Below are 23,734 nucleotides of genomic sequence, written 5' to 3'. Positions count from 1 at the left end.
TAATTTGCAATAGATTGAAACAACGCAAGAAAAATTACTTCAGTGAGAGTATGTCTCATAGCTTTTTATGGCAGTGGTTAGTGCCAGGAGACCCAGGTTCAGTCCCCACTTGCTGGGTGACCTTAGCCCAGGCACCCTCTCTGAGCTTGACCTGTTTCACAGGGACATTGTGAGGGTACAGCTGAGGAGGTGGGAGTAAAGTGCACTATGCTGAGCAGAGCCACTGGAAGGGAAGGTAAACACTTACTAAAAGAATCTCTTGGTGGTGCAGTGGCTGAGAGAAAAGTGTGTGATGTTTTACACAGTGATTAAAATGTGGCGTTTGCTGCCAAAGGATGTAGTTCATTTCATTTAATTGATTATACCATCTAATCGGCCTCACTACGCTGACTTACCATCCTGACTGCTAGAGATTGGGCCGACATTTCTGACATCTAGGACACCTATGACATCTATGTCCTAATCTATAAAATGTGCTTACACCATCGACGCTGTCTTATCTGTTTGTTTTAACTGTTTTAATTGTTTATTGTTGGATTTTTAATTGTTCTATTATGTTGTAATCCGCCCTGAGCTCTTTAAAGGGAGATTAGCTAGTTTCACGGAGGAGACGTCTATCAGTGGCAACTGGCCATGGTGACTGAGGGGAACCTCCACATCCAGATGCACTAAACCTCTGAATCCCAGAGCCAGAAAGCAACATCAGGGGAAGGTCTCAACATCTATGCCCTGTTGTTGGTTCTCCAGAGGAACTGGTTGGCCATGGTGTGAGACAGAATGATGGACTAGATGGCCCACTGATTGATCCAGCAGGGTGCTTCTTATGTTCTTAAGCCTCTTCTCTGGCTATGCTGTTGGTGCTGTCCTTTGGTGCGTGCAAGGTAAGTTGCCCCTCAAAGAAATATATTGTATGGGTGGAATACATTACTAGTCACTTATAATGCAGCTAGTGGGAAGAGGCCATAGTTCACTGGCTGAGCACACTGCATGCAAAGGGTCCAGATTCAATCAGTTCCCACCAGATTAATTGCTGTCCAGTGTGAGGAAACAGACCCACAGAGAACAGCTGCATGTCGGACAGTACTGGATTAGGCAGACACCAGCATTAGGCAGTGCCATACATTCTGCATCAAGGGGAGTGGCTCAGTAGTAGAGCATCTGCTTGGCTTGTGGAAGGTCCCAGGTTCTATTCTCTGCATCGCCAGTTAAAAGGATTTGGCAGTAGGTGATGTGGAAGACCCTTGGCTTAGGCCCTGGAGAACCTCAGCCATTCTGAGCAGACAGTATTGATCTCAGTTGGCCAAAGGTCTCATTCAGGAGGTGGTGGCAGCTACAAGCACAGACAGCTTCAAGAGGGGATTAAATAAACATATGGAGCAGAGATCCATAAGTGACTATTAGCCACAGAGTATTGATGGAACTCTCTGTCTGGGGCAGTGATGCTCTGTATTCTTGGTGCTTGGGGGGGCACAGTGGGAGGGCTTCTAGTGTCCTGACCCCACTGATGGACCTTCTGATGGCACTTGGTTTATTTGACCACTGTGTGACACAGAGTGTTGGACTGCATGGGCCATTGGCCTGATCCACCATGGCTTCTCTTATGTTCTTATTCAGTATAAGGCAGCTTCATGTGGATGTGTGCTGTTAGCATTAGGCCCAAGTTTTCTTCTGTTGCCGCGAAAGATAGAAATCTTTTCACAGATCCTGCCCAATTCCATAGCACGTGGCACACCCAGTTTGCTGCTCAAAAGTCCACTTCCTCAAGCTTAGTTAGGATTTCAAGCAAGAGGAGTGGATGTGGTGTGTGCTAGGAAAAAGTGGAGGGAAAGACTAAAAAGAGGGAAATGGTTGCCAGGATCCCTCACTAGACCCCCTACCTATGCCCAAAAGGCTGGCACTGCTAAGGCCATCTGCTCCTAAAATGTAACAGCCTGTCCGCCTTGAGAGACTGCCCAGGAATCCAGCCCCTCCCAAAGTGAACAGGAGTTTCTTGTGTAAAAAAGCTGAAGTGATGGGGGCGGAGAAGGGAGTGATGAGCGCCTTTGAAGCTGTCTTGGTTGCCTGGGCTGGCCCTCCTGCCGTATCAAATGAGGCGGAGGCATCCTGCCAGCTGCTGCTGTGGCATGTTTTATTCACACAGGATCAGCCCCTGGGCTGTGCTTTTCCCTTTCATGAGCAGAGACTGAAGTAGGCCACAGGCCCCTGCAGCGGGGAAGACTGCCTTCCCATCTGCTTGCTGGCTTCTAGCAACTGGGACCCCCTCGCAGGCTAGGTGGGCTGCCGCTGCTTCCGCTGCCTGAGAAAGAGCCCTCCTGGAGAGACCGTTCAAAGAAGATTAGAGCCGGAGATATGGCCAGGAAGGGAAGGGGGGAGAAGACAGCTAGCTGGGAGGGATGCTTGCCATCTCCAGGTTGAGAAATGCCTGGGTAGGGTTGCCAGCCTCCAGGTGGAGCTTGGAGATCTCCTACTTTTACAGATGATCTCCAGCTGGCAGAGATCAGCTCCCCTGGACAAAATGGCTGCCTTGAAGGGTGGACTCTATGGCATTGCACTGTGCTGAGGCCCCTCCCCTCTCCTCCCCAAACCTTCCTTCTCCTGGACCCACACCCAAAGTCTCCAGGTATTTTCAACAAAGACCTGACAACCTAGATTTGGGTGTAGAGCCTTAGGAAGATGAGATGTGGGGAGGGGTGGGACCTCAGCAGGCTACAGTACCATAGTCTACACTCTCAAAGCAGCCATTTTCTCCAGGAGAACTGACTTCCATAGCGTAGAGATCAGTTGTAATTCTGGGAGATCTCCAGGACACACCTGAAGACTGCCAAACCCTACTGGTGTCAGCCCAATGTCAGAGTTGTTGCGCCATCCAATAGGTTGATGGAGCGAGACCAATCACAAATGTTTCCACCTCCCCAGCCCTGAAGTGCACATGCCATGTGACAAGTGCCAAACAAAATGAGATTGCAAGAAGAAGAAAGAAAGAAAGAAAGAAAGAAAGAAAGAAAGAAAGAAAGAAAGAAAGAAAGAAAGAAAGAAAGAAGAGGAGGAGGAGAAGAAAGGGTTATTCCATCCTTCACTACACGAAGGCACCTCAGAGCAGCTTACAATTGCCACAACAGACACCTTGTGAGGTAGGTGGGTCTGAGAGAGCTCTGAGATAATTGTGACTGACCCAAGGTCATTCAGCTGGCTGCATATGGAGGAATCAAACCCAGTTCTCCAGATTAGATTTTGCTGCTCTCAACCACTAAACCATCCTGAAGGATGTGAGACCTTCCTCCATGAGTGATGAACATGCCAAGGTCTCTCAGTGTGTTATTTTTTAAAAGGAAGTATTGACAGGCAGCTTGGATTACAACCATGTTATGACTAGGCCCACGCTAGGCAATTGTGTATTTTTGAACAGGTCTGCTGGTTCATGTGTATAGAAATTGCAGGGTGTATATTTTGAAACAGAAAAGAGCATCTGCAAAAGAGGTTGGTAAGTTAAACTCTGCCCTCTACTGTACCTTGCTTCACTGTGCTCAGCGGATCCATTTGATTTTTCTCTCTGCCTGGTGCTGATACTGGAAGTCAGCTGAATTTAGGAATGTCAGCCTCCAGGTGGGACCTGGGGATCCACCAAAATCTCCAGACTACAGAGCTCAGTTCCCCCAGAAAAAAAATGGATGCTTGGGAGGGTGAACTCTGTGGCATTGTACCCCACTAAGGCCCCTGTCCTCCCCAACCCAGATCTGGCAATTCATCCCCCACCAGTGACAGAGGGAACCTGGCAACCCTAGATGAAATGAGTGGAGAAAAAACCCATTGAAATGTAGCACAATAAAGCACGGGAGAGGTACAGGTTTGGTCTCCTTGCCTGTGTGTGCGTGCTGTGTTCAGAAACAGAGTCCCCCTCCCCCACTGGAGGATCTTGAGAAAAAGGGAAGAAAAACACACCCGGCAGTGGTTCACACCTACCTCTGCCCTCTCTGCAAATGAAAATGTTAGCTGCCTGTCAGACTGGGGTGCTTTCCCCTAATTGGGCAATGCTTGATAGAGTTGTGGCGCCCTAAACCCGTTGACTTCAATGGACTTGGAAGAAGACGACTCACCCTTCTCTTTGAATCAGATTATCAGAGCAGCTTGCAATCTCCTTTATCTTCTTTCCCCACAACAGACACTCTGTGAGGCAGATGCGGCTGAGCAAGCTCTCCCAGAAGCTGCCCTTTCAAGGACAACCTCTATGAGAGCTGTGGCTGACCCAAGGCCATTCCAGCAGCTGCAAGAGGAGGAGTGGGGAATCAACCCCAGTTCTCCCAGATAAGAGTCTGCACCACCACATCAAACTGCCTCCCTTAGGAGGGTGTGTCTCTGATTACAGCTGCACACTCAGAACTGGCACGGCAAACCGGATCCCTTGCTTGAAAAGTACAGCTCCTGAGACACTCAGCCCATTTGGATCAGGGTGTGTGCGCGTAGTGCTGCTAAGTCACACCCAACCTACAGCAACCCCACCAAGGGGCTTTCAAGGCAAGTGAGAAGGAGAGATGGTTTGCCATTGCCTTCCTCTGCAGAGCGTTCCTTGGTGGTATTCTTTCTGAGGACCAACCTTGCTTATTAGCTTCCAAGATATGACAAGATCAAGGTACATATGACACCTCCCCCCATCTCACGATAAGGATAGTAAAGATTTTTTTTTGTAGAAAGAAAGCACAAAATCTGCCTGTGGGCATTGCAATAACATGGTGTGGTGAACCCTGAAGTTTTCATCCAAAGCTCTGATCTTTGTCACATGATGATCAAATAACCCTGTTCTGCTCCACCTCTCCTGCCAGTGCCAGAAGCTCCTGCCAGGAATTCCCAAGACCTTCCTCCAATCTGCAGCTTGACAAAATGGGGCATTTCCCAAAGAAGGATTTTCTGCCATTTTTTAAAAAGACCCCTAAAGAAAATTGTTTCAGCAGATAGCCATGTTGGTCTGCAGTAGAACAGATTGGAGTCTGGTAGTGCCTTAGAGACCCAGCTTTCGAGAGTCAACGCTTTCATGTCTGATGAAGGAAGCTTTGGCTCTGGGAAGCGTCTACCCTGAAACTCTTGTTGGAGGAGGAGGAGGATGATGATATTGGATTTATATCCTACCCTATACCCAGAATCTCAGAGCAGTCACAATCTCCTTTGCCTTCCCCCACCCCCACCAACAGACACCCTGTGAAGTAGGTGGGGCTGAGAGAGCTCTTACAGCTGCTGCCCTTTCAAGGACAACTCCTACGAGAGCTATGGCTGACCCAAGGCCATTCCAGCAGCATAAGTGGAGCAGTGAGGAATCAAACCCGGTTCTCCCAGATAAGAGTCCACACACTTAACCATTATACCAAACTAGGTGACACTGGACTCAAATTGAAAGAAGATATCTGTGCAAAGTTCCATCTGTGCAAAGTTCCTTGGCAGCATCTTGATCCTTGAACTGGCTCCTGGCGGAAGCAGGAGGATCATTCTCAGCAACAAGTTGTTTAAAAAAAAAACATAAGCAGGAGTTCCTGGGACCAAGGATGGTTTTATTTTCAATATCCAGGCAAAACAGAGCTAAATGGCACTGTATTTAGCAGATTTGGCTGGATGGAAACACCATCCCCAGGCCCCTTAAGATACCTGGGTCCTTCCAAGCCTTCCTTCAAGTCCACTATGTCCGTTGCCGGGACCGCTTTGGGGAGTCATCCCTTTTGAGATTCTGGGTGGGCTCATGCTTCTCTGTGCTGGTGTCTCAGTCCATGTGTGAGGCATGCAGTCCATAGCCTACCTGCCTCCCCACCTCCCCTGCAGATATATCCCCTCCCCCAGGATCTAGCCATCTCATTGAGAGAGTGGAAGCTGCTCATTTTGCCCCAACCGGTCAAGGTCATCTCAGTCCCAGCTGGAGCGGAAGCATCCCATTGGCTCAGGCTGCACAGAGGGCGGAGCTACTGTGAACTGGGGGAAAGGGGCTTGATGTCGTACATCTTCATGTAGGAGAGGAGCTGCTCGGGGATTTCGCCTAACACGTCCTTTGCCAGGCGTGCCATGCTTAACACCTGGTTCCCTGAGTGATCAATGTAGTCTCGGAAGGGCACAAACTGGAACAGTAGAAAAGGCAGAGAAAGGTAAGTGAGGTGAGTGCTACATGAGACCGAATCCATCTTTCCCCAATCCATCCCAACGCACCTTGGTGTCAATGGCAGCTGGCAGGCAATGGACTGAACCCAACTCTCCCAACCATCTATTTGGGCAAAAAGTGTTAGACCTGGATTCTACACCTTCTGCTATCTTTGAAATATGTTCTTGCTCAGGTTGCCTCCCTCTCAAGGACTGAAAAGTATTTACATTCATGTTTCCTAAACCTACTAGACATCCAAGTAAGCAAAACAACAGCTGAGTAGAAAGGCTGAGCCAAACACCTTTGTAAGAGCTCAGCTGACATACAAGTTATTTGCAAAAGGTCAGATGCAAAAGCACTTAAGATTAGAGGAGGCTTGCCATCAGCCTAGTGCCCATTCAATCAATTTAAATTCTTCACTGTTTAAACAAAACAGTTTCAACAACCTGGTCATTGTTTTTTCAATCCTCTCTTTTCAAGCTGGGAATATGTATTTATATATATATTTAGGATCGGTGTGTCTCTGTCTGTCTGTCTGTCTGTGTCTATCTCTGTCTCTCTGTCTCTGTCTCTCTCTCTCTGTCTCTCTGTCTCTCTCTCTCTCTCTCTCTCTATATATATATATATTCATTCAGGATGGGCTTGCCGCTTATCAGGTGACAGGTATGGCAGGGGTATAGATCTTGGATCCCTGACTTATCTCTTTGGGGCTCTAAAAGATGGGCAGATATGTAAAGTCTTTACTATCATTTTGGCAAGTATGACCCAAATAGCCAAGGAACAAATAAATTGATGAAGGGAAGGAAATCAAGGGAAAATATCCTCTCTCTTCCCAACCTGATGCCTGGCAATGAACACTGAAAGACCTCCCTGATGTCATGACTCTTGTACATAACCACAATTGTCGTATGAACATCATTTTAGACTGCTGTGTTTGTTTTATGTGCTTTTATTCCTCGGCTTGATTTTATTTATTCATTGTATAACTTGTTTTATTGACTGGTTTTAATTGTTTCTCTTTACTCGTTCTATTGTTTTGGTTGTAAGCCAACTTAAACATGCCTGGAGAGGCAGTGTACAAATCTGCTAAATAAATCAATTGTATTATTATTAAGAATTAAGAGCCCTAGCATCTTATATTTCAGGTGACCTCCAATTGTCAACAAGGCTAACAAGAAAGCAGACCAGGAAATGACCTGCATGAACCTCCCCTGGCAAACCTGGTCTCCACACATTCACCTGGAAGCGTTACCTGCACAATGTCTCTCTCTGCGTAGCGCCCCCTGGAGGAGACTCGCACCTCATCTCCATCTAGCTCTTCCATGGCTGAGGATGACAGAAGCATAGTGCTAAGGTCTGCTGCCTCTCTCCTGACTCTGCTGCCACCCTCCCCGCCAATGCCGGATTAAACCCTGTGGAGGCCCCTAGGCAGTCGAAATCTTGCCCCCCCCCTCACAAATTATCTCAGAGTCAGAGCACCCGCCCTGCCACTCATGACCCCCACTGCAGCCTGCAGGCACCTTCTTAAAAGCCCCTTTTACTAAGCTGTGGGAGAGAAGCCCATGGCGCAGAGTACTAAAGCTGCAGTACTGCAGTCGGAGCCCTCTGCTCACGACCTGAGTTCAATCCCAGCAGAAGCTGGTTCAGGTAGCCAGCTTCAGGTTGACTTAGCTTTCCATCTTTCCAAGGTCGGTAAAATGAGTACCCAGCTTGCTGGGGGGAAAGTGTAGATGACTGGGGAAGGCAATGGCAAACCACCCCATTAAAAAAAGTCTGCCGTGAAAACGTCATGAAAGCAACGTCACCCCAGAGTCAGAAACGACTGGTGCTTGCACAGGGGACTACCTTCACTTTTACCTGGGGGAGAGGCAGAGAGAGGCAAACTTGGAGACAACACCAGCAGCAGCCGCATCAGGGAAGCCGGGCAAAGAGCAGCTCAGTTGCTGGCTGAGTGTGCAGACTGGGAGGGCTGTAAGTAGGGGGAAACTGGGGGGGAAAGCCAGCCCGGGCCCCCTAAAGGTTTGGGGGCTCAAAGGCTAGTGCCTACTTGGCCTAATTGTTAATCCAGCTCTGCCTCCCCCTCCCCCAACAATGGGGTTCATTTTAGAGCAGTAACACCTGAATGCGCCCTGGGGTCCAGGAAGCACAGACCAACAGGAGATGAAGCATCAGATCAATTCCAGTGGACAGGTCTCCACAGTAAGGTAGACTTGTTTGGCCAAATGGCTGATTGGTGCTCTCTGGCACATGGGTGCAAAGTGCCAGAGTGGGGGCTACCGGCAGTGATATCAGGTCACCCTACAGACTCATCAAAGCAAGCAAGACAGTTCCCTTGGCTCATCAACTCTTGATCAGTGGTGCATCCAGGTAAGATCAAGGCTTACCCAAAAAATCAGCAGGGCCGACTCCCACGATGATGATGGACATAGGCAAAGAAGAAGCCTGGGGAGGAAAACATTATTGCCTGAGCTGCACCCTGCACAATGTCTGGATGTTTCAAACATAAGTACACACACACCCTTGTTCCTGAATGGGAGAGATCAGGAGGGTTTTTTTGAGCAGGAACGCAGTTCCAGCTGGCTCAGCACCAAGGGGTGTGGCCTAAGATGCAAATGAGTTCCTGCCGGGCTTTTTCTACAATAAAAAGCCCTGTGGGAAACAATGGTGATATCAGTAGGTGTGGTCCAATATGCAAATGAGTTTCTGTTGGGTTTTTCTACAAAAAAGCCCTGGGAGAGACAACTTGAGAGCAAATATTCTATAGTGATTAGAATGTCAGTTATGAGAGAACCAGGTTCAAAGTCCCACTCCTGCCATGAAAGCTTGCTGGGTGACCCTGATCTTGGGCCACTCACAGCCTAACCTACCTCACAGGGTTGTTGTAAGGATAAAATCGAGGAGAGGCTAGATGGCCATCTGACAGCAATGCTGATCCTGTGAATTTAGGGGGAGGAGTTTGTGAATTTCCTGCATTGTGCAGTGAATTGGACTAGATGACCCTGGGAGTCCCTTCCAACTCTATGATTCTATGAGAGGGGAATGATGTGCAATGCCTTGAGTTCCCATTGGGATGAAAGACAGAGTACAGATATAGATGAATAAATAACATGTCACTTCCCCATTGCGCAAGTCAAGCTACCCTGATCCTGCCTAATTATATGGGGCAGAGCAGAGTAATCTTAATTTCAGCCCATATTCCAGGGCAACCATACTGCAGCTCCATTAAGATGCTCAACTATTAAACATCACAATGGTGCCATTGTTTTTAGCATAGCCAATTACATATTTGCCAGCGACATTGTATCCCCTGCAACTGTCAATCGGTGTATGTTGTTAGATGAACATTTTCTTTCTGCTCCATCTCAAGGACAAATTACAGTACCACATTTTACTATCACAACAATCCTGTGTGGAAGTCTATTGTTAATTGATAGGATGACAGACTTTGAGTCTACATGCCAGGTCAAAAAGAGCAAGGAGCCCAGTGGGACCAGGAAATACAACTCAGAAAAAACATAGCTTACACACTGCACATTAACGGAAAAGCTGCCTTCACTGAATCAGACCCTGGGTCTATCTATCCTGGGCAGCACGGCTTTTTTTGTAGCAGGAACTTCTTTGCATATTAGGCCACACACCCCTGATGTAGCCAATCCTCCAAGAACGTAGGGCTCTTATTACAGTACCTACTGAAAGCTCTTGGAGGATTGGCTACATCAGGAGGGTGTGGCCTAATATGCAAAGGAGTTCCTATTACATTAACAGGCTTTTCTATCCAACTCTTGTTCTCTTGTTCTGTCTGATATGAGACAAGACTTTGTAAATACATTATTGTTATAATACATTTGTAGTGAATTTGGAGAATTTTGTTAGCTTTTTTGGACATTTTGCACAGCGTCTCAACCTGGTTTCCCTTACTGCCTGGAGGTTGGCAACCCTAGGTTAAAATATTTCTTGATTCAGTGGGATAAACCAATATCTTCTACTTCATGACCTAGTGGCATTAAAGTTGTGAGCTACTGCATAAATTAGTTTGCTCTGGGGCCATTTTTCCTGAGCTAAGAGAAAAATGTTTGAGCCAGAGGCTAAAAAACCATGAGCTATCTCACACTAACTCAGTTTAGAGGGAACAATGGTCACAAGGGGACCTTCCTTGGCTGCTGTAGTGCAAATCAGTTTTGGGAAAAGGGAAATCACTGAGCTGTCCCAAGCGGCCTTGAAGGTAACATTCAAAGTTCTCCTGCACTCCCCAAAGCCTAGAGGCTGTTCTTGCCTCCCTTTCCACTGTGCTGAGAGAAGGATGAGACTCACAGCCACAATAGCCTCCTTCGTTTGCAGCATGTCAGAGATGACCCCGTCCGTGATGATGAGGAGGACGTAATACTGCGACCCATCACTCACCTCACCAGCTGACCTGTAGAAAAGTGGAAAGGGCCCAAAGGTCATTTCAGTGTTTCCTTACAACAGCCCTGTAAGGCAGGCATTGTTATTGTCATACTGCAAAGGCGGGGAGAGACAAAATTCATCCTTAATTTAACCCCACCCTATTCCACAAGTGGGCTCAGGACAGCTTACAGAAGAAAAACCCATCAACAATAAAACAGATTAAAACATAATAAGAAACAAAGATGGCAGAACAGATCATAGCAAGAGTGATAATAGAAATCCATGCCTCATGTCAGGCAGAAAATAGGTGCCCCAAAAGACTCCAGGGCCCATAAAGATAAGAGCCCTCCCCTGTTTGTCCAAGAGACCTGGTGTTCACAGCTACGCTGCTATTGAACATGAGGGTTCCATTCTGCTGCCAGGGATCTTATCTTCCATGAATCCATCTAGTCCTTTTTTAAAAAGCCATTTACTTTATTAACATATATTATGGTAGTAAATTCCCTAACGTAAAATAGGCAAAGAAATTGTTTCTTTTGACTTTGATTACCCCACTGCAAGTCCATTTCACTGAGTTACCCAAGGTCTTATATTATGCAAAAAAAAAAAATAGCTCTCTAATAGCTACTCAGTAGCTATGTACTTAGCAATTAAAGGGCAAAGGAGTCCCCTCTAGCTCAGGAACAGACAAGTTGATTTTTGATGGGACACAGGAGGGCAGGTAATACGCTTCTGGGGTGCTGAGCTGTTCTGAGAAATCAGGATGACTGGTTAGATCTTCTACTTGCTTGTCATCTGGAGCGGCTTTGGGCCATTTCAAACATAATCTCGGCAGGTATGTGACAGTCTAGTTCTGCTAATGTCAAGGCTACTAAGTTCATGGAACTGATTTTGTTTTGTTTTGTTTTTTTAAAGTTACAGTAAGCGGTGGCTCAGTGGTAGAGCATCTGCTTGGTAAGCAGAAGGTCCCAGGTTCAATCCCCGGCATCTCCAACTAAAAAGGGTCCAGGCAAGTAGGCATGGAAAACCTCAGCTTGAGACTCTGGAGAGCTGCTGCCAGTCTGAGTAGACAATACTGACTTCGATGGACCGAGGGTCTGATTCAGTATAAGGCAGCTTCATATGTTCATATATGTTCATATGTTTTCAATTATCTATTTCTGCTGGCAGAAAGCTAACTGAGCCACAGAATAAAGGCCTAAATGATGTTTGTGCAATCATTTTAATTGATAAATGTAATAATGCAGATAACAAATGCATTTTTAAGCACTTCCAGTTGCACAAAACCCATGCCATCAAGTGGCAGCCAACATAGCAATGCCATAGGGTTTTCAAGGCAAGAGACGTTCAGAGGTGGTTTGCCATTGCCTACCTCGGTGTAGAATCATAGAGTTGGAAGAGACGTCCAGGGTCATCTAGTCCAACCCCCTGTACAATGCAGGAAACTCACAAATACCTCCCCCTAAATTCACAGGATCCCCATTGCTGTCAGATGGCCATCTAGCCTCTATTTAAAAAACTCCAAGGAAGGAGAGCCCACATCTTCTGAGGAAGCTTGTTCCACTGAGGAATCGCTCTAACCATCAGGAAGTTCTTTCTAATGTTGAGCCGGAAACTCTTTTGATTTAATTTCAACCCATTGGTTCTGGTCCTACCTTCTGGGGCCACAGAAAACAATTCCACACCATCCTCTAGATGACAGCCCTTCAAGTATTTGAAGATGGTGATCATATAGCCTCTCAGTCGCCTCCTCTCCAGGCTAAACATCCCCAGTTCCTTCAACCTTTCCTCATAGGACTTGGTCTCCATACCCCTCACCATCTTTGTTGCCCTCCTCTGGACCTGTTCCAGCTTGTCTATATCCTTCTTAAAATGTGGTGCCCAAAACAGAACACAGTACTCCAGGTGAGGTCTTACCAGAGCAGAGTAAAGTGATACCATCACATCGCATGATCTGGAAACTATACTTCTGTTGATACAGCCCAAAATTGCATTTGCCTTTTTAGCCACCGCATCACACTGTTGACTCATGTTCAGCGTATTATCCACTAAAACCCCTAGATCCTTTTCGCACATATTACTGCTAAGACAAGTCTCCCCCATCCTATAACCATGCATTGGATTTTTCCTACCTAAATGAAGAACTTTACATTTATCCCCGTTAAAATCCATTTTATTGATTTTAGCCCAGTTTTCCAGCCTGTCAAGGTCATTCTGTATTCTGTTTCTGTCTCCTACTGTATATGCAACCCCTCCCAATTTGGTATTTAATAAGCATTCCCTCTATGCCTTCATCCAAATCATTTATAAAGATGTTGAACAAAACAGGTCCCAGGACAGATCCTTGAGGCACTCCACTTGTCACTCCTCTCCAAGAGGATGAGGAACCATTCACAAGTACTCTTTGGGTGTGATCTGTCAATCCGTTACAGATCCACCTAATGGTAACAGGATCCAAACCACATTTTACCAACTTGTCAACAAGGATAGTATGTGGAACTTTATCAAAAGCCTTACTGAAATCAAGATAAACGATGTTTCCAGTATTCCCCTGATCCAGCAAGGTGGTCACTTTTTTAAAAAATGAGATCAGGTTAGTCTGACATGACTTGTTCTTGAGAAACCCATGCTGGCTCTTAGTAATCATAGCCATCTTTTCTAAATGTTCCAGGACTGACTGTTTGATGATTTATTCTAAAACTTTTCCAGGTATAGACGTCAAGCTGACGGGTCAGTAGTTACCCGGATCATCTTTTTTCCCCTTCTTTAAGATGGGGACAACACTCACTGGCCTCCAATCTTCTGGCACCACTCCTGTTCTCCAAGAATTCTCAAAAATAATAGCCAGAGGCTCAGAAATTACATCTGCAAGCTCCTGTGTAGTGACCCTGGACTTCCTTGGTGGTCTCCCATCCAAATACTGACCAGGTCAATCCTGCTTAGCTATCCTCAGCACCAGGGTTTATACCAGGGGTGGCCAAACATGCTTCATGTAAGAGCCACACAGAATAAATGTAAGATGTTTGAGAGCCGTAAGACATCAATATAAGATGCTTGAGGGAGGGAGGGAGGGAGGGAGGGAGAGGTGGGAAAAAAGCAACTTTAATTTTAAATGTATTTTCCAAGCTGCCAGCTGGGTTGACTTGGAGAAGTGATTTAAAGAGACAAATGCCTTCTCCAAACCAGTCAGCAGAATGGTGGGGGCTTTGAGAGCCACACAATACATGTGAAAGAGCCACATGTGGCTCCTGAGCCACAGTTTGTCCACTCCTGGTTTACACAGTGACCTTTGCTTAAACAGAATACAGCTTGGTAATGAAACTTCACTGACATTTCTCCAGCTGCACATCAGCAGACCTTCAGAAACCTTGGCCCAGAGTTTAGGAGCTCAGAGCTAGTAAGGAAGACAGATTTTATCTGGTCTTATTTTCCCACTTCCCACTTACTGGGCAACCTGGTTGATGACAGGTGCAAAGTTGGTGGGTCCATATAGCTGCACGGTACGCAAGCTTTGAAAATAGGATTCCAGCACTCCCTCGATGCCCTCACAGCTGGGGTTATCTGGATTGTTGTTCTGCAGAGAGAAAGGTGCAGAGTCAGCAAACAGGACAAAAGAGCCCTGGAGGTGCCACAGCCATGAGCGGTTTTATGTGTTCACACCCACACAAGTGCCACAGGTACAGCACTTTTTGAAGTCCTTATTGGAGAAAATTACTTGCATTTCTAAAAAGAAAATGAAGACTAGAAACTTAAAAAAATCCTCTGGATTCTGAAAAAGGATCCTGTTTTGCAGCTGCCACTTGCAGGATCTCAGCCACACCAAAGTCTCCATGCCTCTGCCAGTCACGAACAGCCAGTGCCGAATTAAACCCTGTGGAGGCCCCTAGGCAGTCAAAATCTCGGGGGCCCCTTGCAAATTATCTCAGAGCGCCCACCCCACTGCCTGTGGCCCCCGCTGCAGCCTGCAGGCACTGTCCCAAAAGCCCCTTTGACAAAACTGTGGGGAAGAGGCAGAGAGAGGCAAACTTGGCAATGATGACACCAGCAGCAGCAGCACCAGGCAAGTTGGGCAAAGAGCAGCTCAGTTGCTGGCTTTGCATGGAGTCTGGAAGGGCTGCAAGTGGGGGGGGGAATGGGGGGGAGCCAGTCCAGGGCCCCTAAAGGCATGGGGGCCCATAGGCCAATTAGGCCTACTTTGCCTAATTGTTAATCCGGCCCTGCAAACAGCAAGTGACTGAGCTTCAGGATTGTTCCTTCAACTTGACTCTGTTGGTGTTAACTTTAAAGCAGAGAGGCTCAAGAAATCAGGTGCCAAGGCTTATGATAATTTGGAAGCCAAACCATTTGAGCTAGTAGCCCTTCCTGCCAGCTTCAGAGCCTGCAGCTGGGGCTACTTATTTGCTGAGAGGAATTCACTCTGTACATGCTCTGGATCACTCTCTTGACTTTCAGAGATGAATCTCAGTGAGTCCCAGCAACAGTTAAGCCTTGCAAGCCATTGTCCATGCTAGTCCTAACCCTGTCCCCCAACACATTAAAAGACCAGCTTGTTTTGACTTTGCTCAAGACCTTTGGTCAGAGGAACCTAATAATAAAAGGAAAGGTAAAAGACCAGAAAGTGGGTGCTTCCTTCATACTGAACCAAGAGAAAGATTTTTTCTACTGGAGTTCATTAATACTCATGATCTTTCGAAGAGTGTGTCTTTGATGTCTAATTATGACATGTTTGTTATTTGTAGAGCTGCAAAATTAATTGAGAGCGTGTTTTGTAGCAGCTAATGAAATTAATTGTAACAAGTTTTTCCCCTTTTCTTACTCTGATCTGCAAGATGCTAGAATTACAGTACAGTAATAACCATTCTCTGTGTGCACACATGCAGGTAAATTTGGAAAGGAGTTTTGTGATGTTGTGCCAAATGGAGGGACAATAACATCCAAGCTGACAAAATAATGCCCAAGAATTAGTCCTGACATCCAGAACATATCCTGGGACACCTTACAACAATGTCCCCAAAGTTCTCCACAAAAATGATCCCATAAGATGATGCACTATAATACATTGGACCAATAGTTCCTCTAGCTGATTTCTGGCTATCTTGACTGACACCATTTTTGGGATTTATTTATTTATTTTATTTATATCCCGCCTTCCTCGCCAGAGGCAGGCTCAGGGTGGCTCTGGGATACAGGCCTTTCCCAGGTCTATTTATTACTTGAGGTCTTTCAAAATGAGAATGTCAGGGAGTGAACCTGGGACCAAATGCATGCAAAACAGCTGTTCAACCACTACAGCCCCTCCCCTCATCATGTAAAGCCTGTACCTACCAAAGGGAACTGGTGGGACACCTTGCCATCTGGTGGGACTTTGGCTCCAAAGCCGTAGGCGGGGAAAAGTTTGTCACTGTCATAATCCTGGATGATCTCACCCACTGCCTTCAGCGCCATGGCGTAGGAGCTGAGTTGGTATGGGCTCATGTAGTGGAGGGAGGTGGGCTGTGAGGGATTCCCTGTGCAAAGGACAATAAAACAGTCCAGTGGCACTTTTCACATAATTTATTTCAGCATCACCATGTGTGAGTTAGAGCTCACCCGTGAGGTTTTGGGGACCTCACAAACCCCCTTACAATGTTGCCTTCCCACATGCAGTACAAACAACACTGGGAAACCACTCCCAAAACAACCAAATAACAGAAACCACCCTTCACCTTAAGCAAGAACAGGCACTCCTTCGACTCAAGTGTGACTGTCCCTCAGCAGGCCCCCACAGAACTTGATGATTTCTCACCAAAACTCCCACCAGCACTTCTTTCTATTCATCTGCTCTCAATGCCTCCATATTCTTTTCCCATAGCTCCACTGAGGATGAGCACTGGGCAGATGTCCTCTTTTTCAGAGAGCAGTCCCCTCTTATCAAACCTGCCCTCTAAAATATCTGGGTTCTGCTTCTGTCCACTAAAACCAGCTGAAGCTTTTTTTAAAAAATAAACTTTTGGAAGCATTTGAGTGACAGGTTGTCACTCAAGGAAGAAAGCTCTGAGTGCTGTCTTGGACCCAGCTGGCACTATGGTGAGCTGTATTTCTATTTAAATTATAGTAATTATGTGCAAATCTGCATCAATGCATGTAAATTAGAATAATCTTGTGGAAAATCTGTCCCCTTCTAATTTTTGAGGGATTTATTTGTCTTTTGGTCATCCATGGATGGTCACCCTAGGTCCACTCCCCTCCTCCTTGGTTCCCAGTACAGTGGGATGAAGGCCTCCCCCTCACACATACAATTCAGAATGGTTTCCTACTCCCAGTCTGTTGGAAGGGAGGCACTGCCTCAAGCCCAGGGCTAGCTGCTTAAAGGTCTCTGCTTCTGGCCAAGGGTCCTTGGCTGCCTGGTTACCAGCAGCTAAGCTGTCACTCGGTTCCCATAGTGACTCACTGGTGTTCTGCACTCACCGTTGGAGGCCGTGAAATCAATGGCGACTGTGAAATTCAGCTGTGTCCTGGGGGGAGGTGGGGTAGAGAAGAGAGAAAGAGATGCCACTATTCTTGTGAGTCCTCTAAAACACTCTCAACTGTCTCCCTTGTGTTGCCACCCTGTAAATATCACCAGTGCCACCAAGTCTCCTGTCAGGAACCTAAAACATTACACGCCCTCTCCACCTAGAACTATTCCCTCAGAAAATCACCTCCCCTGGCATATCATGCCTCAATGCCTCAAATGCCATTTTGTTTTGCCTCACTGCCTGTGGCCAAAGCCCCCCTCAGCCAGCTTTCTCTAGCCTCCTTCCCTCAGAAGCCATGAAGGAGGCTGGCCCAGGCATGTGGGTGTGGGGAGCCGGGGAGCCAGGGACCTAGGAAGCAGCCAGGCCTTGCCACTGACGCACCCGCCTCGAATATAATCAACAAAGGTGAATTCGGACTGCACTGTAAATGACAGAAGGGTCACCTGGAGAGAAAAGACAGAAAGAAAAGATGCCTTGTGAGAGATTGTGGACAAGACAGTCATGGGGTAAGGTTGGATTAAGCATAAACAGATGTGGGGATTCAGAAGGGCTTTTTTCCCAGAGAGATTTTTTTTTATTTGTTGGGGGTATGTAGGGGGAAGTGATTTGACTTCCTGTTACCAGAAGCAAATTGGTTCCATTTCTATGGCAGAAACTTGCAAAGGCTATATTACAGTGTAGTAAAAAGTCCCCCCACCCAGTCCTCCTTCCCCCCCTGCAGTGGCTGCCTCTCCTTACTCTTCTACTACATCAGGGAGACTCAAACCCAGCCCAAAGAACACTTTTCTTCTTTCTCCTCCTTCAGTTGGGACAGCAGCTTTCAAATAGAATGGCCACACTGCCCAAGGAGGGCAGCCTCCGGTGAAATCCTGTTATACTGTGCCCTATAGCTAAGCAGGTCTGTTCATCTTCTAGTCATATTAAAACATAACTGCACATCATATTACTGCATACATAGTATGGGCACAGGCCCCCAACCTGTTTGAGATGTAACTTAAGGCAGCCACACGTGAGTGGTGGGTTCTCAGTTCCTGGATGTGAAGTGCTTGATTAGGATCAGGACCCTGGTACCTGGAGAAGTGGCTTTGAGCATTCTCCCTGCACACACGCTTTCCCCAGCCTGAAACAGCCCTGGAGGCACAGTGGGGTCTGTTGGGGAAATCCTTGTGTTTGCTTGCACTGCAAGCTGCCTTGGACCATGAAGAAGGTAGGATATAAATGCTTTAATAAGTAAAAACAAAATCTCAGCACCTTGGACTTGTTTTAAGTTGAGGAAAGAGTTTAGGAGAGATGGAAGAAACCCTTTTCCCACATGCCCCTTAGTCTTGAGGGGGAACCACATGCACAGGAATTGAGGAGAACCCACAACCCATGTGTGATTGCGCTGCAATGTGTTTTGCAATTTGATTTTTCCTGTTTAAGAATAGCAAAAATCCAGATATAAAACACATTATTTAGTGTAGTGTGAACGCACCCAGCTCGTGCTCATTTATTTTATTTTGATATGAGGCCAGCTCACATTAAACCTGTGTATTCCTAAACATACTGAATTTTTATATGGACACATCAATTTATATAACAGTTTAAATGTTTGCGCTTCATATCAAGTTTGCTCTGCTCTGACTAATCCGGATTAGCTACCATATCTTGATTCAGTACCTATAATCACTACAAAACCAATCAGCCTCTCCACTTCTTTCCTTTTATATCACTCTTTTACCACCCTGAGCACAATAGTATCCCATCCCGAAAGAGATGCTAAGGGCTACAATCTAATCCTCAAATAACCTTGAGTATGTCTCCTTATTTCATTCAAGCCTGCACAGCCCTTTGTGGAAGGAATACCAGTACCATTTAACAGGCAGGAAAGCTGAGGCTTGCTGAATAGTGTGCTACAACTGTTGGTCTGCAATATCAACCCACATCTTATTGGTTCAAGCCAAGCATTTCAGAAAAGGGCTCTCAAGTAACGGAGGGAGGGGTGGCAGGAAGGAGGGGGGGAATTATCTCATACTCACAGTCCCCGAGTTAACATATTTCTTTTTCTTGCATTTCTTCCTAGGATTCAAAACCTAGTGTTGGAGCAGAAGGGATAGCTGAGTCTTTAGTCCTGAGTCACAGCCATCACTTTATGTCTAAACCTGCCATTACCAGTGTTATGTCCATGGCAACTCTTAACTCAGTTCCACAGCTCCCATCTTCTCATCCCAACAATCACACAGATTCACAGAAGCCAAAGGGACAAAATGCCATCCAATCCTACCCCTTCCACAAAGGCAGGGCTACCCACCTTTTCTTTAAAGATTGGAACTGCTAACTGGCACTCTGCATGCTGAATCTGGCCTTAGAAGTAATTTTGTCTAGCCTCTTGGGGCCCAACCAAATTTTAATAATTGTCTGTCCATCTGTCTATTTCCTGTTTATTTCACCCTTCCTTCAAGGAACTCAAAGCACCATACATGGTTCTCCCTTTGCTATTTTATCCTCACAACAACCCAATGAGGTGGGCTAGGTAGCAAGTGTGACTGACCCAAGGTCATCCATTGAGCTTTATGGCAAGATGGAGATTTGAACCCAGGTCCCCTTGATCCAAGTCCAGCACTCAGACCACTGCAGCTTTATTTATAAGGGGAAGAAAAAGATATTTTCAAGTCACAAGATATTGAGATGTCTTAATGTTACATCATTTTGAGGAGATGTACATAATATTGTACATAATGCCCTGGCTCCCCTGAGTGCATGTGTGTTCCTTAAAACCATTACTACTAGATGGCGGAAAGCTTCTTATGTTACATATCCTGACCATCTGTGAGAAGATCTGCTTGAGAATGGAATGGCACTCAAGAACAGAATTGCTGGATATTCTGCTTTCTATCTTTCACATTTGTTCCTTCTAGCCTGCACTGGCTATAATGCTTCTAGGCCTGCTCTGGTTCTTTGCCTGGGCAAAAGTCAGGCTCCAGTCTTGCTTCTGAGATTCCCTAGATCATGTCATGGGGTTCTCTGTGTCACTTCAAGTCAAGGGCTTCTCTGTGTCCCTTCAAGTCTGCTGGCTTCCCATTAAAAAAAAATCTGCACAGTAAATAAAATAAAAATGGTGAGTTTAAATTAAGGATTGGGAGGGAACCAGCTGGCAACTAGAAAAACCTTTTTTACAGTAAGTATGTTTTCGCACTCACCTTCAGCCGGCGCCGCGACCCTCTTGACGACGGAGGATCTGTGCTGATTTCCCACACGAAGCGCTGGAGCAACCAGAAGAGCCGCCAATTTCCGGCGCGAAGCCCGCTCAAGCGTTTTCCTGCTTCTTGGCGATTTACGTTTGAGCGGGCTTCGCGCCGGAAATTGGCGGCTCTTCTGGTTGCTCCAGCGCTTCGTGTGGGAAATCAGCACAGATCCTCCGTCGTCAAGAGGGTCGCGGCGCCGGCTGAAGGTGAGTGCGAAAACACCCTAAGAGTTGTTCAGCAGTGGAATGAGCTGCCTAGGGAGGTGGTGAGCTCCCCTTCACTGGCAGTCTTTAAAGATCAGCTGGACGAACACTTGTCAGGGATGCTCTAAGCTGATCCTGCATTGAGCAGGGGATTGGACTAGATGGCCTGTATGGCCCCTTCCAACTCTATGGCTCTATTCTTCTACTTCCACAGAAACTTGCTGATTGACTTTGGTCCTATTGATTTCTCTCAAGCTAATCCACCTCACAGGACTGTTGAGACAATAAAATAGAGAAAAATAGAACAATGCTGTAAGCCATTTTGTCTCCTCATTGGGAAGAAAAGGAGGGTATAACAATATCTACTTGTAATGACTATGCCATTGCAGTTTCTCCTCAAAATCCCTCCCCCACCAAAAAATCCTTTCCCTTGAAATTTTGCTCCAGCATCAGGCCACTACATCAAGATTGAACTATCAACTTCTCCAAACTGCCTTGTAAAAGGAGGACAGTATCTTCAACCTCTTTCCCTTCTAGCTGGCTTACTGTGTTAAGGTTCAACTTTGCTGCAAGGCAACCCTGTATTTGGCAGAAGCATCACTCGTGATCAGCGCATTCAAGACCTGTGAGTACTTTGCCAGCTACATCAATTAACCTGCTTTTATTAAACTGTGCAACATCACCCAAAGTGGTGATAATAGCTTATTGAAACCACATTACTCAGGTAAAGACCAAATGGTAGAGGGAGAGGAATGAGGGGGGTTCCTCAGATATTAGTAGCCAGTGTGTAGTGGCTGGATAGTAAAACCTGGGGTGAGAGTTGCCCATGGAGCAGAAAATAAATCTTGATGGTTGGTGCCTGTGCCTTTAAACAGACGTTTGAGATATGCAATGGAGCTTTTTGCAGTACAGAGGCAAATATCATCTGCACAGAGCTGCACTGTGTGAAAGAGAATGGTCTGGGAGGTGGTAGGTTCAGCTCTCATCCTCAAACTTAGTAGGTGACTTGAAAGAAGTTAGAAGAAGAGGCTGGATTTATACCCCATCCTTCACTATACCACTCTGTAGTACTTGCAACTTTATTTATAAGGGGAAGAAAAAGATATTTTCAAGTCATAAGATATTGAGATATCTTAACATTACATCATTTTGAAGGGATGTGGTACATAATACTGTACATAATGCCCTGGCTCTCCTGAGTGCATGTGTGTTCCTTAACCACAAATGTATTTGCGTGTGCACAACAGCTCATACCTTGAATGAACTTTTGTTAGTCTTAAAGGTGCCACTAGACTCAAACTCTGTTCTACAAGTCTTAGGTCTGATACATATATACAATTCCATACTAGATGTCAGACATATTCAATCAAAATACAATTTCAGTTGGACAAGGAATGAGTCTCAACTATCATGGATTTCCAGTTTAGTGGTGCTCACCTCATACACAGTGAACTGGCTCTGGGCACGGGAGAGCTCCCTGTAGCTTGTAGCGAACTCTCCAATGAAATCATGGCTGTGGAGCAAAAAGAGAGAGGAAGAAGCAGAGGTAGCCCATCATTTCTGATGCAACCTGAACCCATAGCAAGGATTAGCTAGCTAAAGGATATGGCATGAGCTTTGAGCAAGAGCCCAGGAATGCAAGAATCCAGGCTTCTCCCTTAGAAGATCTGAACCATCTGCTCCACCTTCACCCATTCACTAGATTCTTCTTCCTCTAAAGGACAAACTACATCTTACAATATTTGATGTGCTGAGTTGGGGTTTGCTGGACCTGAATTGTAAGCCTCCAGACACATGTCACCCTGATGAGAACTAGTTCCCCAAGAATGTGGGAGACCTGGTTTGGATCTGGACTGTTGTGCAGTAGTGAAAGGGCTTCCCTTTTGTGCTATATTCCTAACCCAAAACTGTCTGGAAGAGGCACTATCTGCCCCACTGAAGGACTGTACATGCACTGATTGGCTACACAGGGAAAAATGCTTGGGGCCATTTTGTTTGGGGGAAATGGTGCAGGAGGAAGACACAAGCACCCTCTCCATGCATGCAACTATCCCAATCCAAATTGGGCTGCCAGCACCCAGGAAGTGGGAAATCCAGGTACACATCTGATTGCAGAGGTGGAGTGAGCTTCAGGCTATAGGTAAGGGATATTGCTACATAACTCCAAGGGGAACACTAGCGTGGGAGACAGTGAACTGGATTAAAACTTTTCTCACCATCAAGGCCAGCATCTGTGTAGACATCCTTGGGCAGGTGCCAAAGGTGAATGGCCTAAGGAGGGCTACCACTGAGCAGTAGTAGTGATCACAATGACCTCTGGGTAACAGCAGCCATAGATATGTCCTCACACAGAGAGACGGAGTCTGCCCACCCCGCCTCCTTCCCTTCAACAAGTAGGAGCAATGGTTTTCCCATTTCGTCCCTTCTTCCACAGCCAGGCAGAAGTTAGGCAGTTCATGTCTGCCCCAGGCCGCTGTTTGCTCACTTGTCCAAGCAAGAATTGATGGCTATTAGGAGCAGCAGCTGCCAGCCAGTGGGGGAAACCAGTGAGTGAGCAACAGCTGCTCCTCTTAGCCAGCACAGCTGTTTCTTTGCCCAGGCACCTGAGGGAGAAATCTAGGAGGGGGGCCCACTGCAGAGCATTTTGCTGTAAGTCCCCCAAATGGAGCCTGCTTCCTGCTTTTTTCACATCTTCAAAACTGAAGGATCATTCCCTTCCTCCTGGCCCTTGGTAGTGGGCAGAGCTTTTTTTTAAAGTAGGAATGCACAGAAACGCAGTTCCGGCTGGCTTGGTGTCAGGGTGTGTGGCCTAATATGCAAATGAGTATCTGCTGGCCTTTTTCTACAAAAAAGCCATGTGTGAAATAATGGTGACATCAGGGTGTGTGGCCTAATATGCAAATAAGTTCACGCTGGGGATTTTCTACAAGAAAAGCCCTAGTAGTGGGGCACTACCATTTATCCCCACATTTTTGCTAGATAAGTCGATCCAGTTCAAAAAGCCTGCGTTCACTGGTTTTTAAAAGCTGAGGCTCTTCAAGCTCTTTACTAGATCATGATTTGAAATAGCAAAGAGTCTTACAGCACCTGAAAGACTAGGATATTTATGAGGGCATCAGTTTTCATGAGAGAACCTTGAAAGCGGAGAATGAGAGAAATTAAAGTTCTGCAAAGTGCAATGGAAGATGTCTTCAGGGAACTCGCACCACAGACATCTATTTCTGTTTTGCCTGAGGATACCGCAGTCCACCTGGCTATTCAGGGCTTGCTGTTGCTTATCTGAAATATTTTGCTCATTTATGCTTAGATGTT

The 23,734-nt window shown here is 46.3% G+C and overlaps 1 protein-coding gene across 2 annotated transcripts in view; it reads right to left on the bottom strand.

Moving 5' to 3' along the window:
- Positions 1-5,522: 5,522 nt before the first annotated feature.
- CPNE9 (copine family member 9) overlaps positions 5,523-23,734 on the bottom strand; it is an 80,872-nt gene continuing 62,660 nt past the window's right edge. Inside the window, exons 11-20 of one of the 2 annotated variants that reach the window (XM_060239341.1) lie at positions 21,860-21,935; positions 19,014-19,067; positions 17,377-17,438; positions 16,946-16,992; positions 15,824-16,005; positions 13,945-14,072; positions 10,424-10,526; positions 8,497-8,554; positions 7,365-7,438; positions 5,523-6,092 (exon numbers count right to left, since the gene is read on the bottom strand). In XM_060239341.1, the coding sequence (XP_060095324.1) occupies positions 5,940-6,092; positions 7,365-7,438; positions 8,497-8,554; positions 10,424-10,526; positions 13,945-14,072; positions 15,824-16,005; positions 16,946-16,992; positions 17,377-17,438; positions 19,014-19,067; positions 21,860-21,935 (937 nt within the window). In that variant the 3' untranslated portion in view covers positions 5,523-5,939. The remainder of the gene's footprint in view (positions 6,093-7,364; positions 7,439-8,496; positions 8,555-10,423; positions 10,527-13,944; positions 14,073-15,823; positions 16,006-16,945; positions 16,993-17,376; positions 17,439-19,013; positions 19,068-21,859; positions 21,936-23,734) is intronic. The other variant, XM_060239342.1, reaches the window with a different exon arrangement.

This window comes from Heteronotia binoei, chromosome 5, assembly GCF_032191835.1.
Source record: "Heteronotia binoei isolate CCM8104 ecotype False Entrance Well chromosome 5, APGP_CSIRO_Hbin_v1, whole genome shotgun sequence".
Lineage (NCBI taxonomy): Eukaryota > Metazoa > Chordata > Lepidosauria > Squamata > Gekkonidae > Heteronotia > Heteronotia binoei.
This window is presented reverse-complemented; position numbering and strand designations above follow the sequence as displayed.